At 30.3% G+C, this 12,825-nt stretch overlaps 1 protein-coding gene across 1 annotated transcript in view; it reads right to left on the bottom strand.

Moving 5' to 3' along the window:
• Positions 1-440: 440 nt before the first annotated feature.
• LOC107445240 (serine-rich adhesin for platelets-like) overlaps positions 441-12,825 on the bottom strand; it is a 276,058-nt gene continuing 263,673 nt past the window's right edge. Inside the window, exons 9-11 of the mRNA XM_071184549.1 lie at positions 6,865-6,939; positions 2,741-4,523; positions 441-2,080 (exon numbers count right to left, since the gene is read on the bottom strand). Of these exons, the coding sequence (XP_071040650.1) occupies positions 1,284-2,080; positions 2,741-4,523; positions 6,865-6,939 (2,655 nt within the window). The 3' untranslated portion in view covers positions 441-1,283. The remainder of the gene's footprint in view (positions 2,081-2,740; positions 4,524-6,864; positions 6,940-12,825) is intronic.

The raw sequence follows: 12,825 nt of genomic DNA, 5'->3' as shown, positions 1-12,825 counted from the left end.
TTTGTTTAAAAACTTTAACGAAATTTCTTTTATTTTTTCTTTAATCATTATTTCTTTTATTTTTAAAATTATAATGATAATAAAAATATATTAACCTAATTAATATTAACTGGAGAAACTGAGAGTGAAAGAGAATCCTTTCCTTCTATGAAATATTTCATTAGATGGGTCCCACCAAACTATATAAATCTAAAGTACTTTTTCAATCAAAAATTAATGTATAAATAAGTAAAATAAAATGTTTTTGACTGTGTTAATGACCCTAAAACAAACAAAAATGAGCTTCATTCCCCATAATGACATTTATAAAATATTAAAAGCTTATATGAAAATTCTACATTTATTTCGGAACTTCATTGAGCTGATTGACTATAAAAAATATCGAAAGCCTATTGATAAAAGATAATGCATACTGGATATATTATTTGTAAGTCAAAAGCTTTTTTTCAAGTTCAAATTCCATATTTTTACAGTTTTCGTTATAAAGAGACTCGACGGTAAATTTAAAGTAAATAAAAATTTAAACATGATATTATAATACAAATATTATTTAATTTCCCTTTTTTAGTAAATTATTAAAATTATACTTGTAATATTAAATAAACTGAATTTCTTTGTTATAAAGTGCCAATTGCGAAAAGTTAAAAAAAGGAAGTATTTATCTTGTTTTTTTAAAGACATAGCTTTGTTATATTCCACATAAAACTTCATAAATTGTAAATACAAACAATGAGTTTGAAAAATTCTAAATAGGCACCATGAAAATTTACATAAACTTGTTGTTTAGGTAAACTGTAATACTAAACACAACTTATCTTATATTTCAAAGTTTGTATTTGAGCGAATAGTTTCGAGTTCTATTAAAGTTTATTCATCCTTTTCTGCAGAACGAGTCAGTGTAGCAATACTCATAAAATTTCTCCGATAATGCATCGACTTTTTCTAAATTGTAAAAATTTCAAATCTCGTTAGCCAAAGATGGGTTCAAAACTGGTTTCTTCTTGATTCTTTGCAACAGAGACAACGAACTAACATTTATGAACTCATTGTCTTTGTTGCAATTCTAAGTATTGGTGATTTTATCTTTACAAAAATATTATATTTATATATTAAGATGTTTATAACTAAGCCTTATTTTTCTGATACAGGTTTAGGATATGACGTGAAACGGTACACTAACTTTATCACAAAGATAAAATCTAGTGATAAAAGTTAACGGCATCAAAGTCTTCTTTCTGATGTAAAATATTTCACCATGTTATCTGCTGAACAGTATCAAGGTTTCACTTTTTATCACTCGTACAACTGTCTTCTAAAGTTGTGTGTTTTGGACTACACTCAGTTGGTGTAGGACTTCGACCTTCATTTCGTAGCTGTGCTCTTTCATTGCTGAGTTTCCTTGCTGCTGTTGTCGCAACAACGTCTATAACAGCATATTGAACAGCTGTTTGCTTTACAACAGGACTCGAGGGCTCCGAGTCACCCACCGAAACTACCTCGAGGTAATTTAGCTCTTTTGTGCCGTTGTCCTTAGGAAACGAAAACTGAGAAGTCTTTTCAGGCGATGAAATATATTCTTGGTTGCCAGGCGACGAACTGACATAACCAGGAGATGGAGAGTTAGTTTTGTTGTTGTTGATATTAACGTTATTATTTGCATTGGATTCTGGTGCGTTATCATTCAATATTTCATCAGTTGTTTCGTGTGTTCCTGTTTTGTCTTGAAAAGACTTTAGACAAGACAAGTGTGTGCACTCAGTTATGGGAATGTAAGGACATCCATCTTGGATTAAAACCCTGTCAAATGAATGGTACTCTTTGCCTGATCTAGGTCTGAGGGAGCTCGTACATGAGCTAGGAATTTTCATGAGTCCACCGCACACGTCTTCGTTACGGGGATAGTCATTAACACCTACGCCACCACATCCACTACTACCACTGCCACTACTACTTCGAGAGCAAAGACTTAAGGACTCAATATAGTCTGACATATCAGAGGAAGAGCTGGATGTCATGCTTTTAGCATCTAATACAAGGACACCTTCTGGTGATGTCAGGAATTGATGACACTGTTTACATTCTGAAATAAAAATATGACACATTTCAAAATTATTCTCTAGGAAATGCTGGATAACATTTGGTATATTCAAACATATACCTTAAAAAATGGAAAACATTAGATTCAGACATCCTCTAATTTTAGATCATGTTCCAATACTTGCTTAAATTTAATATTCAACTTTATGGAAATCTAATACATAACTTAACATTTCACTTCTATTTAATTTATTTATTAATATAATTATTTTCCACTCTGCGTTCTTGAGTTTAACATGGAGCTAAGTAAATAAATAATAACGCGTGTGTATTGCATTTCCTTCAGTTTTCATGAACTTGTATTCCACATTTTAGGTTTAGTGAGTATTAAAATTTTCCTTTGTAGAGTATTAGTTGCTGTAAACGTAATGTAATTTTATTTAACACCCAACTTTACATTAGCATTAAAATTAGTTTTGAAGGAAAAAATTATTTTTAGAGTAAATGAAAATAACTTGGCTAATAGTAAAGCTATTTGTATTCACTTTAAGTAAACCATTTTGTTTGCAAGATCATTGATTATTTAGGATAAAATGCAATTTTAAAGTTTAAAAGAAATATTAAATTTCCTCATTCAATCAAGTTATTTGAGGTTCAAATTAAGGGACCCATAAATATTGAAATAGTATCAATTTATACTTACCTGATATTAGAATCATTTTAGACTGATCCAGAGCTGGTTTCTGTTCTTGTTGAAGTTTACTTCCCATGTTCGTCGAAATTTTTTTCTCTGGAACAGGATGCCTGCTTGCAGCATTACCTGAATGACGCCTTGGTAGTGAACCATGATAAGCAATGAAATGAGAAAATACAGCACCTTGTCCACCAATTGTAGTTGGCAAGTGTGTAGATATACCTGAATCAGCAGAACTTGCTGAAGTCTGTTGATTATTTGGATTTGATTTACAAGGAACACTTGAAGATCGTTTTATGCTACTAGTACCACCCCTGGTACTATAACTTTTATCCATACTTTGGCTCATAATTACTTCGGGATCTTGAGAAAGGTCTTCTTCTGAAAGTCTGTATTCTTCATTTAACTGAAGACAATCAGCTGATCTGTGGAAAGGATATTTTTGTATACTTTCGAGGAACAAACTGTCTGGTGACGATGGAGCTGATGATGGTGGTGTTATTTCATCTGTGCTAAACGACTTTTCTTTCGATCTCAATGTAAGTTTCGATAAAATTGGGTGTTTCCGAGGCGTAGATTTAGGACTGGCAGTTCCACATACTGCGTGGTGACAGCTACCAAGATCGTCAGAACATGCTCCTTCTTGCCTCCCATCTGTTGAACTGGATCGAACTTGTCTGAGAATAGACACTTTTATATCACCCAGAGAATTAGATCTTGGATGATCTCCCTCGCACTTTCGGCCATCAGTACCAGATTTGCAAGAGTCATCACATTCAGTATGCTCTTTCATATCACATGTATGGTCATGGAAAGGCAACAGTACAGGCATGAAGGGCCTAAGGGGTAGCATGGATTCAGAGGCCAATGATGCTTCCCCTTCCGGAGCCCCTTCCGAGCCTGATGCGCATGAAGTGGAAGCTAAAGTGCTGCTACTGCTGCTACTTTGAGAAGAGGTGATGGTATCTGTTGTTGCTAAATCTCCTTTGCCTTCTAGAGTTCCAGGTTGCATGAGTAGATAGTTATCACCAGATGTTGAAGTAGGAAATTCAGTTTGGTTAAATGACATCATTTCATAAACACCATTGCTGGATGGCGTCTCAATTTTCTTTTTAGGTCTCTTTGGAACAGTACTTACACTTCCTTCAGAATCTTCCGGAATTGCACCGTCGGGAAATATGTTATTGAGAACTTGATTTGGTCTTACATCCAAAACATCGGCGTTTTCATACAGTGAAAGTGTTTGAAGGAAATGCAAATTTGCATAATAAGGTATTAGTTTGCCCGGAACTCCTTGACTAGTTAGGGCAGCTGTAGCAGTCTCTTGGAGATACTTAAGGTTGACGTAAATGTGATTAGCATTGTCTTTACGCCCCATTCTAGACGCGAATGTATTAAAAAAAGGCATTCCGAGACCTGATATTTTCCCACAACAGCAGTCTGGAGTTGAGACTACTGGTGGCTGCCTGCAACGACAATTTAAATTGTGAGTTGGGATTCGACGTTTTGAGCTGTCTGTATCACTTGATGAAACTGGTTTAACAGTACCATACTCGGAGCTGTTTCTGCTTAATGTTTTTCTGTTGCTACTATTTTCGGTGGGTGTAACTTGAGGTAACAGACTTCCAGGACACAGTAAAAGTTTCTGACAAGAACAAATTAATGGCTGCTGGTAGAAGCTTGATGACATACTTGATTTAGGAGGTTTTCCTGTTGGTGTACTTCCAACTAAGTTGCCATTGCTTTCTTTTTCATCCGTTGGAGCATTTGCATTATCCATTTTATTAATTATCTGAAACAATAATAATATTATTTCGCATATTTAATTAGAATCGAAGAATTAAATAAATGTAATTCATTTCTTAAACTTTCTTTTTAAGTTTAATTGGTGCAATTAAAGTTTCTCTTCACGCATATATCTTTTTTGAAGCCAAAATGGTAACAATAGAATTTTACCCTCAAATCACAAAAATCCTCGGAACCTCTTAAATTGGTCCTCTTCAATTTATCATTCCGTAAATTTTTCAATGAGTGAGGTTATAAAAAAATTACTTTTGACCTTTAATAGTTTTTGCAATTCTAGTCATAGTACTACTTCGGTGATTTTTAGAAATTAATATAAATTCTTATAATGTGGATTAACATTTACATATATTTTACTCAAAAAACAAATTCATAAAGAAAAAGCGAATTACTAAATCCAATAATATAAGAGTAGATTAATCAGGCAAAGAGAATTATAAAATAAGTAACACTAACTATTGCAGTGTACAATTATGGATTAAAAAAATATATATACTATGAATTGTATATGTATATAAAAGAAACTAAAATCATTCAATGCAATCATAAAAAAGAATACGCAAATTAGTTTAATAAAAAATAACCGAAACAATTTTTAAAATGTAAACTCAATTTAGACATAATTTAAAATAAACTATTTTGAACATTCATTAACTTTGAATTTCATTAACGTTTAAAATTAAAATGATTGAAGCAATTAATATTTATCCTCACTAATTTTCTATTTGTCTTCAATAAAATAAAAGCATAAAAAAGCAAACTGCTAAAAATTTACACATCGAAACATTAAAAATGAGTCGATGTATCTTTTAATAAAATTTTTTTATCAAACTTAAAAAATGTCTTAAAAACTTTAATTGTTATACTAAATTTAAATTGATATCACACTTAGCCCCAAGCTGTGTTCTTATAAGTGCGAAAGACTGTAACAATGAAAATTTTAAAACTACATTAGACGAAGATAATTGAATGTCCTGATATTTTATAAATAATTGAACGCAGTAGCATTCAAGGGTACGCGGGCATTTGTGAAGTGCAGACCATTTCTTTCCTGTTTACATTTGCTTGCAAACTAAAATTCCTTAAAAGTTGCCCGAGGTTAAATATAGAAGGACTTCGTGTATTTAGAATCATTCTAGACTTTCAAAAACTCTTACTTCGTTCCAAAAAAAAATTTCGTTTTGCTTAATGGCAACGATGGGACTTGAAAGAAGCAAACGATAGGAGAAGGAAAAAACAGTTCTTCAAAAATTCTCAAGAAGCGAAGTGAATTGACGAAAAAATGTGAAGCGTATATGACGTAATTAGCGTGCATCTTTTCAATTTTTTTTGTTTTCGAAGATAAAAAGTGAAATAGAAGAGTAACTCAGAAAAATAAGAATAGTCAAGGATTTCGACAAAATCATCAACACATGCCCTAGGTTATAAATAACAAGAAGACGATACGAAAAGAAAAATATGAAGCTACAGTTTTTTTTCTCCCTCTTTCTTTCTTTCTATCTTTTTTTTATGAAATTCTTTTCTTCAAGAGAACAAGTCGTTTTTATGAAAAGAAAGAGATGCATGAAGTCAAATAATGTAAAGTACCAAAATGTAATAGAACTTTTGCGTTTTTTTCCCCTTTAAAATTAGCAGATGTTTATACAGGCTATTTGAAAGATGTATTTAAGAACATTTAGTGTCAATGTAATTAATATGTAATTTTGTACTTGATACAAAGTTCATGAAAATATTTTGCTTATACTCTGATAATAAGTTTTATATTCATTTATCCTAATTTATTTTAGGTTATTATTTATTGTTATCAATTTCATGTTATCGATGATATTATTATTTATGGTGCTTCACTCTGTTAATAAAAGAAATGTGAAAAAAATTAAAAATATGACGCTTTTTTGTAAAATTCTACTTTTTAAGAGAGCAATTGTTTTGAAGAAAAAAAAAGCTATAAATAGCAACATAATTAAATTAGGCATAATAATTAACATGATTAACATAATTCAATAAGCGAAATGATAATTATAAAATTGTTTATAAGTTTTTGGAAAGAATTATTTTTCAACAATTTTTTATGCAGTTTATTTAAGGACACGTATTAACAATGCAATTTTTTTTNACAAAAAATTAAAATTTTGTTTTTAAATGAAAAAATCTTGAAGAAAATTCATTGCATGGAATTCGGTATGATAGTGTTTAGACCGATTAATTCTAGCAAATAAACAGAAGCTTTCTATATCTTTTAAAGTAAAATTTATAATTAAAATAATTAGCTAAAAGTGTTCAACTGAATTATTTATGTTTGAAGAGGTAATTTTTTATTATGTGCATACCTTAGCTTCTTGGCTTTCACTTGATTCTGAACTTGCTGCTTTTGAAGTTTTTTCGGTATTTTCATCTTTAACACTCTGTAATAGTGAATAAATACTTCAATATTTATTTAAAAAGAAAGAAAATCCTATTAACGTAGAAAAATTCATATTTCTTTTTCTATAATTATCTTTACTTTCAAGAACACGACTCTTAACAGCAAGAATATTCGATTTTTAATTCTTCAGTTCTGTAAATATTCTTCAAATCGTATCTATTTGAAACTAACACGAGAATTATAACATCTTGATCATAAAAATATTTATTTTCCCAATTTTAGAAGTGATTCTCGAAACAGTATGTTTATTTTATCATGGCATGCGAGTTATTTAATTTTAATATTAAGGGATTATATTATCCTTTAATAAAAAAATACGGCTTAAGTCTTATTGAAAAAGAGAATGAATAAAGATAATATTATTTTGAAAAGGGTAATTTTCAGAAATGAAAGCAAAATTTGTTTTTTTATTTTCTAATAAGTTTATTATTTCGTTATGATTTCAGATAATTTTGCTGATTACAATTTTTTTTAATTTCTCATTTTTTTCTAATTACAAAAATAAAACTGAAATCTTTTGTGGAAAAAAAACATTTAATAAAAACAACATTATTTAGAAAATGGCAGTATTTAGAATTGAACACTAAACTTGCTTCTTAATTTTTGATGAGTGTATTACTTCTTTATGATTTCAGGCAAATCTTTTGATTATCATCAATCTATCAATTAAACATTATTAATAAACAATAATATAAAATTAGGTGATTGATAATGTGCTTTAAATTTGATAAATTTTACAACGCTTTGTACACTAATTTCTTTCAATAGAATTTTAAAGTCATATAAAATAAAAATTATATTTCAATATTAAAAAAATACACATGAAATTTCACAAATCAAAAAATTACAAAAAATATATAAAATCATTATCTCAAATTACTGTAGCGAATTTCATGTCCAATAAGAACTCCAAAAGTAGACATAGTACACAAAATAAATCTTAATCTCTGATTCATTGTATCTGATTTCCACTGTTCCGTTTACACCAAGCTTTTAAGCTCCCGCATCGCTAACCAATGGCGACGTTCGAAACAGTCTCACAAGTCCTGTCTTTAACTTCCGAACATAGAGTAATACGAAAGTGGGTAGACATTCCTCACAAAATATTGACTTTACTTCTTTCCCGTCCTAAGGAAGAGAACAAACACAGCAACCGGCTATTGACACACGACAGAGACACGCTATGAACTGTGTGCCTAGGACATAATACAGAATGACCCCTGTATGTACATACATACAACTCAGTTATAATAGGGCATGGGAGTGAGAGGCTGGTCTTTTGTCAAGAATGGTTGAGAAGTTAAGAAATATGTTTTTGTCATTACATTAAACGTGGGATTTTTTCTTTTCAAACAAGGGATTACTTGTTATTTATCCACACGATAAATTTAAATTCTGTGACGCATTAATTTTAGGTTTTCAGTGGTTTCACAGCTTTTAGTTAATTTTGTATTGAAAATAATTTTAATAATTAGACATATTTATTAAATAATCTAGTGCTTTAAAAATCTTGTAACTTCAAAACTAATTTCTGGAGTTGAGTTCATTATCGCTGTCACTACTACTCGTATGTGCTTAATTTAGTAGTGTATTATAATCCAAGAGGGAGAAAATTTCAGGAAAAATACAACCGTAAATGTAGTTCTACAGAATCTTTCATTTTTAAAAAAAATATATGATAAAGGTAGTCTAGACGAATAATTTTATGGTACTTTTTCAATGGTATGTCATGGTAAAGTTTCAATGGTATGTCATTGGTATCTTTTCAATGGTATGTGATGGTACCAATCTCATGGTGTGACATCATGACCTTTAACACATACTTAATTTATTTTCGTATATGTAATTGCTAATACAATGTTTTCTATAGGTTTCGAAAGTTCGAGTCCTTGAAAACTCAGTTCTTATTAACGGGTATTTTTCAGTAGTTTCATAACTTATAATTCAAATTTATTTCTTATTAAAAATAATTTTAAATAATCAAGACATAACTATTGAATAATCACGGGTTTCATAATTCTTAGACTTGCTTCTTCAAAACCAACTTCTGATTTAGAGTTCCTTATCGCTGGCTGTCACTATTGCTCGTATGTGTCATATGAGCAATAGTGACAGCCAGTAGTGTATCATTAGTAGTGTATCATACTCCGGAGAGAGAGAGAATGTCAGGAAAAGTTTCTGGAGAGTATTAGCATAAATGTAATCAGTAACTTCTATTTTACCATTTGAATTTTGTGGTAATATATATGATAAAAGTAGTCCAGACAAAGGTCAATATAAGGTCATGGTACTTTTTCTCTCATTGATTACGACGTCATGACTTTAAAAATACTTAATTTATATCAGTAAATGTAATTGATAATATAATGTAAAATTTCACATAGGCTTTACAAGTTCCTTGAAGATTGAAGAATAATCCTTGAAGATTGAGTTCTGATTAACATTAATATTTATACCATGTAATTTTATAGTAAAAATTGAACTAACATAAAAATATTGATATCATATTTGCCAGCATACGTTCTCAGTATTGCAGTGAATACTTTGGCGTGTGAGTACAAGAGAACGAAATGGTCGCATTGAGTAGGAAAACTGATATATAAAGGGTGCCTATACACCAATCTAATTGAATAAGGATGTACAAGTTATATACCACAGTACCCCATCGTTTTAAATATTTTTATGCTAAAAGAGCCATTGAGAATTGCTGTAGATTTTTCAACCTAAAAAGATGAAAATAATAACAAAATAAAAACCATCTTTGACAAAATGGGTCAGTGAACATTTTTGATTATAGAAAGCATTGATTATTTTCAATCAATAATTCTTTAAGCTGTAAATAGCTAGTGAAAGCTACATAATTTAAGATTATATTTGAAAAGAAAATCTATGATAGATAATTTATGAAACAAAGTTTACAACTTGTTAAACGTGTAACACTTTCTCCATGTATTGTAACAGAGACACGAAAAATTCAATACTAGATATAAAAAAAAATATGATCGATTTAATTAAGTTACTCTAACAGCTTTAAATAGCTGGGAACCAAGGCATCGATTTAGGCACTAACTAAAATTCTCTTTTAGAAACTGGTTGCGTGTTACAGCTAATTCCATCGTCCAACAAGTAATTTAATCTTGAATATTGGTCCGATACTGATGAGTTTGCGAGAAAAAACTCCGGCTGTTTAAACTTGCAACTTTCTCTTATTTTGGAGAAGAAAAAAAACGGAAAAAAAGAGATGTTTTAACGGTACTGTTGATTGATTTTTCTATTTGCATGTCGGCACAAAAGCTCTGAATTGGAAAAATAAAGGAAAGAAAATTCAAACATAACAAGAAAATGTGGCGAGTATTTCTTGGAACTGTAACTTTTCTTCCGATATTTCGAATTTCCACCTCTCCCCCTACTACGTCCAAAGAACTAGAGACAATTCTAAAGTAGGAGAAAAAAAGTTTCCAATAAATTTAACGAAAAAAAAAAGAAAGATCTTTGAAATTGGTCTTCTCGATTGCAAGCATAGGAACACGTGAGGATTATTATTTCTACTGCAGTTTTCATTCGAATTTTTCGATCGGCACAACTCAACTCCACTCTTCACTTCGCCCTTTCCCCTTCAAAAATAACGACAGCCAATAGAGAAGCACGGAGCAAGTCCTTCCGTAAGCTACACGTTTTCCCTTCTGGAAGATTTTATTTATTTACATCAAATGCTTCGTTTCCGTTGTTAACGAAGCGCACGCACAAAATAGCTTATTTTTACTTGAGCTGCCAAAAACTTCATCACAATCTCTTTTTACGTGTTACGTAGAAAAATACTTGTTTTTCCAACCTGTTTTCATTCCTTTTCACCAATTTAGAATTTTATTGCCATCATTTTGTACACCGGTCAGCAAAAGTTAGGTTAATTATTTTAATCTCAAAGAATGTCTCCTGAAGCTTCTTATTCAATTAGTCAGCTGAAGTTTAAGTTTCACTAGTTAATGTAATTTGAAAGCAAAAGAAAACTACAAATGAGTTTTATGTTCTAAGTGAAACTAGTAGTTCTTATAGGACCGACCCCAATTTTTAATTTGTTTTTTGGGGTAAAAGTTTTTTCTTTATTACTTTAAGTGATTACTTTAGTTTAGTTTTTTTTCCAGGAAGAAGTTAAATTTTAGATGTTAAAATGATACTTATAATGAAGAATGTAACAAGTAAAGATATTTTTTTTTACTGACTTAAACTAATTGAAACTTATTTTTAATTTTTAAGTATCTCATTTACTAAATGCTTAATTTACAGTTTTCTAAATTTAATCTTTTAATTGTTGAGAACTTTTGACTGAATAATTTTTTGTTTCTGATAAGTAACGTTTCAATACAGACGGAAGAATGAGAAGTATTGTGGAAAATCGAAAAACAATAGAATGAAAACTTAAATTTTCTTACAGCATCGTTGTTTGATATAACGACCCTTGTCGTCTAAGAGAAAACAGATTTCGGACTAATTTAAAGCAAATTAATAAACGCTAGATTAAACTTGAAAAATCTATGCTATACATTAAAATGAATCAGAAAACAGACGAACAATTGATGACAATACAACGCGTTCAAAACATTATTCGAAATAAATTTAAGATGTTTTACGTTTATTGTTCACTATCATTAAAAGAATGGTGGTTTAAATCGTGTTTTGAAATTTTCGCTTTCAGTTAACTGATTGTCAAGCTATACATTTGGTTTTTAAAGCGCAGAAATGCTTAACATATTACTTTGAAGTGATTGTACCGGAAATAAAGAAAATTAAATAAAATTTCGGTGGCTATATTAAAAAAACGAGTGAGAAAATTACATTGCGTTTTTTGGATTAGCAAACCACACTTCATGTATTCATTATAATGGATACTCATTACGCACTTCATTATGATGGATAAGCCTTTGTAATGGGAGCCGTACTAACGAGTGTGGGCTTTATTATCTTTAAACTAATTTTCCCATATCTCAAAGAAAACTTGAGGGGAATTTCAATTTTAGACTATGTCAACCTTCATCTATCAAAAGGCACCTCGTGATACAATCAAGTTAACATGTCTTATATACTAGTGAATTGGTATTTAATATTTATAGTGGTAGTTAAGCCACAGCACTCCCTTTCCAGAATTTTATCTGTGATAGAATACGATGAACGAATACCACAAGTTGATTCATGCTGTTTATTTATTTATAGCAATTTTTGCTCATTAAATTTTTTCTTAATTTTTTTTTATTTATTTAATTTTTCTCATTTTTTTGAAGTTATACTTCTTATGCGAATTCCAACAAGGTTGCGTTAAACGTTTAACGCTACATTTTTATTGGCCGGGAAATCACGTGGTAGGATCCAGTTTTCCCTCATTCATTTCCATATTGTTTTGGTTCTCACTAGCATAAAAATAATGAAAGTATTGTTTTTCTATAAATATTTTTTTAGTTTGATTTGATACACATATAATTTAATAGGGTAGTATTTTTCATTTTCAAATTTAGTGGATAACAATTGTAAAAATTGAGTGAAAACAATCCCACGGACAATGAGACGGATTTGAGGTTATGTCAAGGTACGTCTCTTGTGAATATCAATTGATTGTAAGAAAATTACATTATGATTAATTTACTCTTTCTTTACATTATGATGAAATTACTCCTTCTTTACATTATGATGAAATTACTCTTTCGAAATTACATTATGACGCATTCACATACATTATTAACACAAATACATTTTCCAGGGCGAGACGATGAGGCAACCACAAGCACTTTCACTGGTTCAAGAGGTCCACGAGGGAAAAATGCACAATATTACCGTGATTACAGAGCACGGAAGCGAGCTTATTCCATCGTATTAC

The sequence above is a fragment of the Parasteatoda tepidariorum genome, chromosome 8 (genome assembly GCF_043381705.1).
Source record: "Parasteatoda tepidariorum isolate YZ-2023 chromosome 8, CAS_Ptep_4.0, whole genome shotgun sequence".
NCBI classification, from domain to species: Eukaryota; Metazoa; Arthropoda; class Arachnida; order Araneae; family Theridiidae; genus Parasteatoda; species Parasteatoda tepidariorum.
The sequence above is the reverse complement of the archived record's forward strand: the minus strand, read 5'-3'. Positions and strand labels throughout refer to the sequence as shown.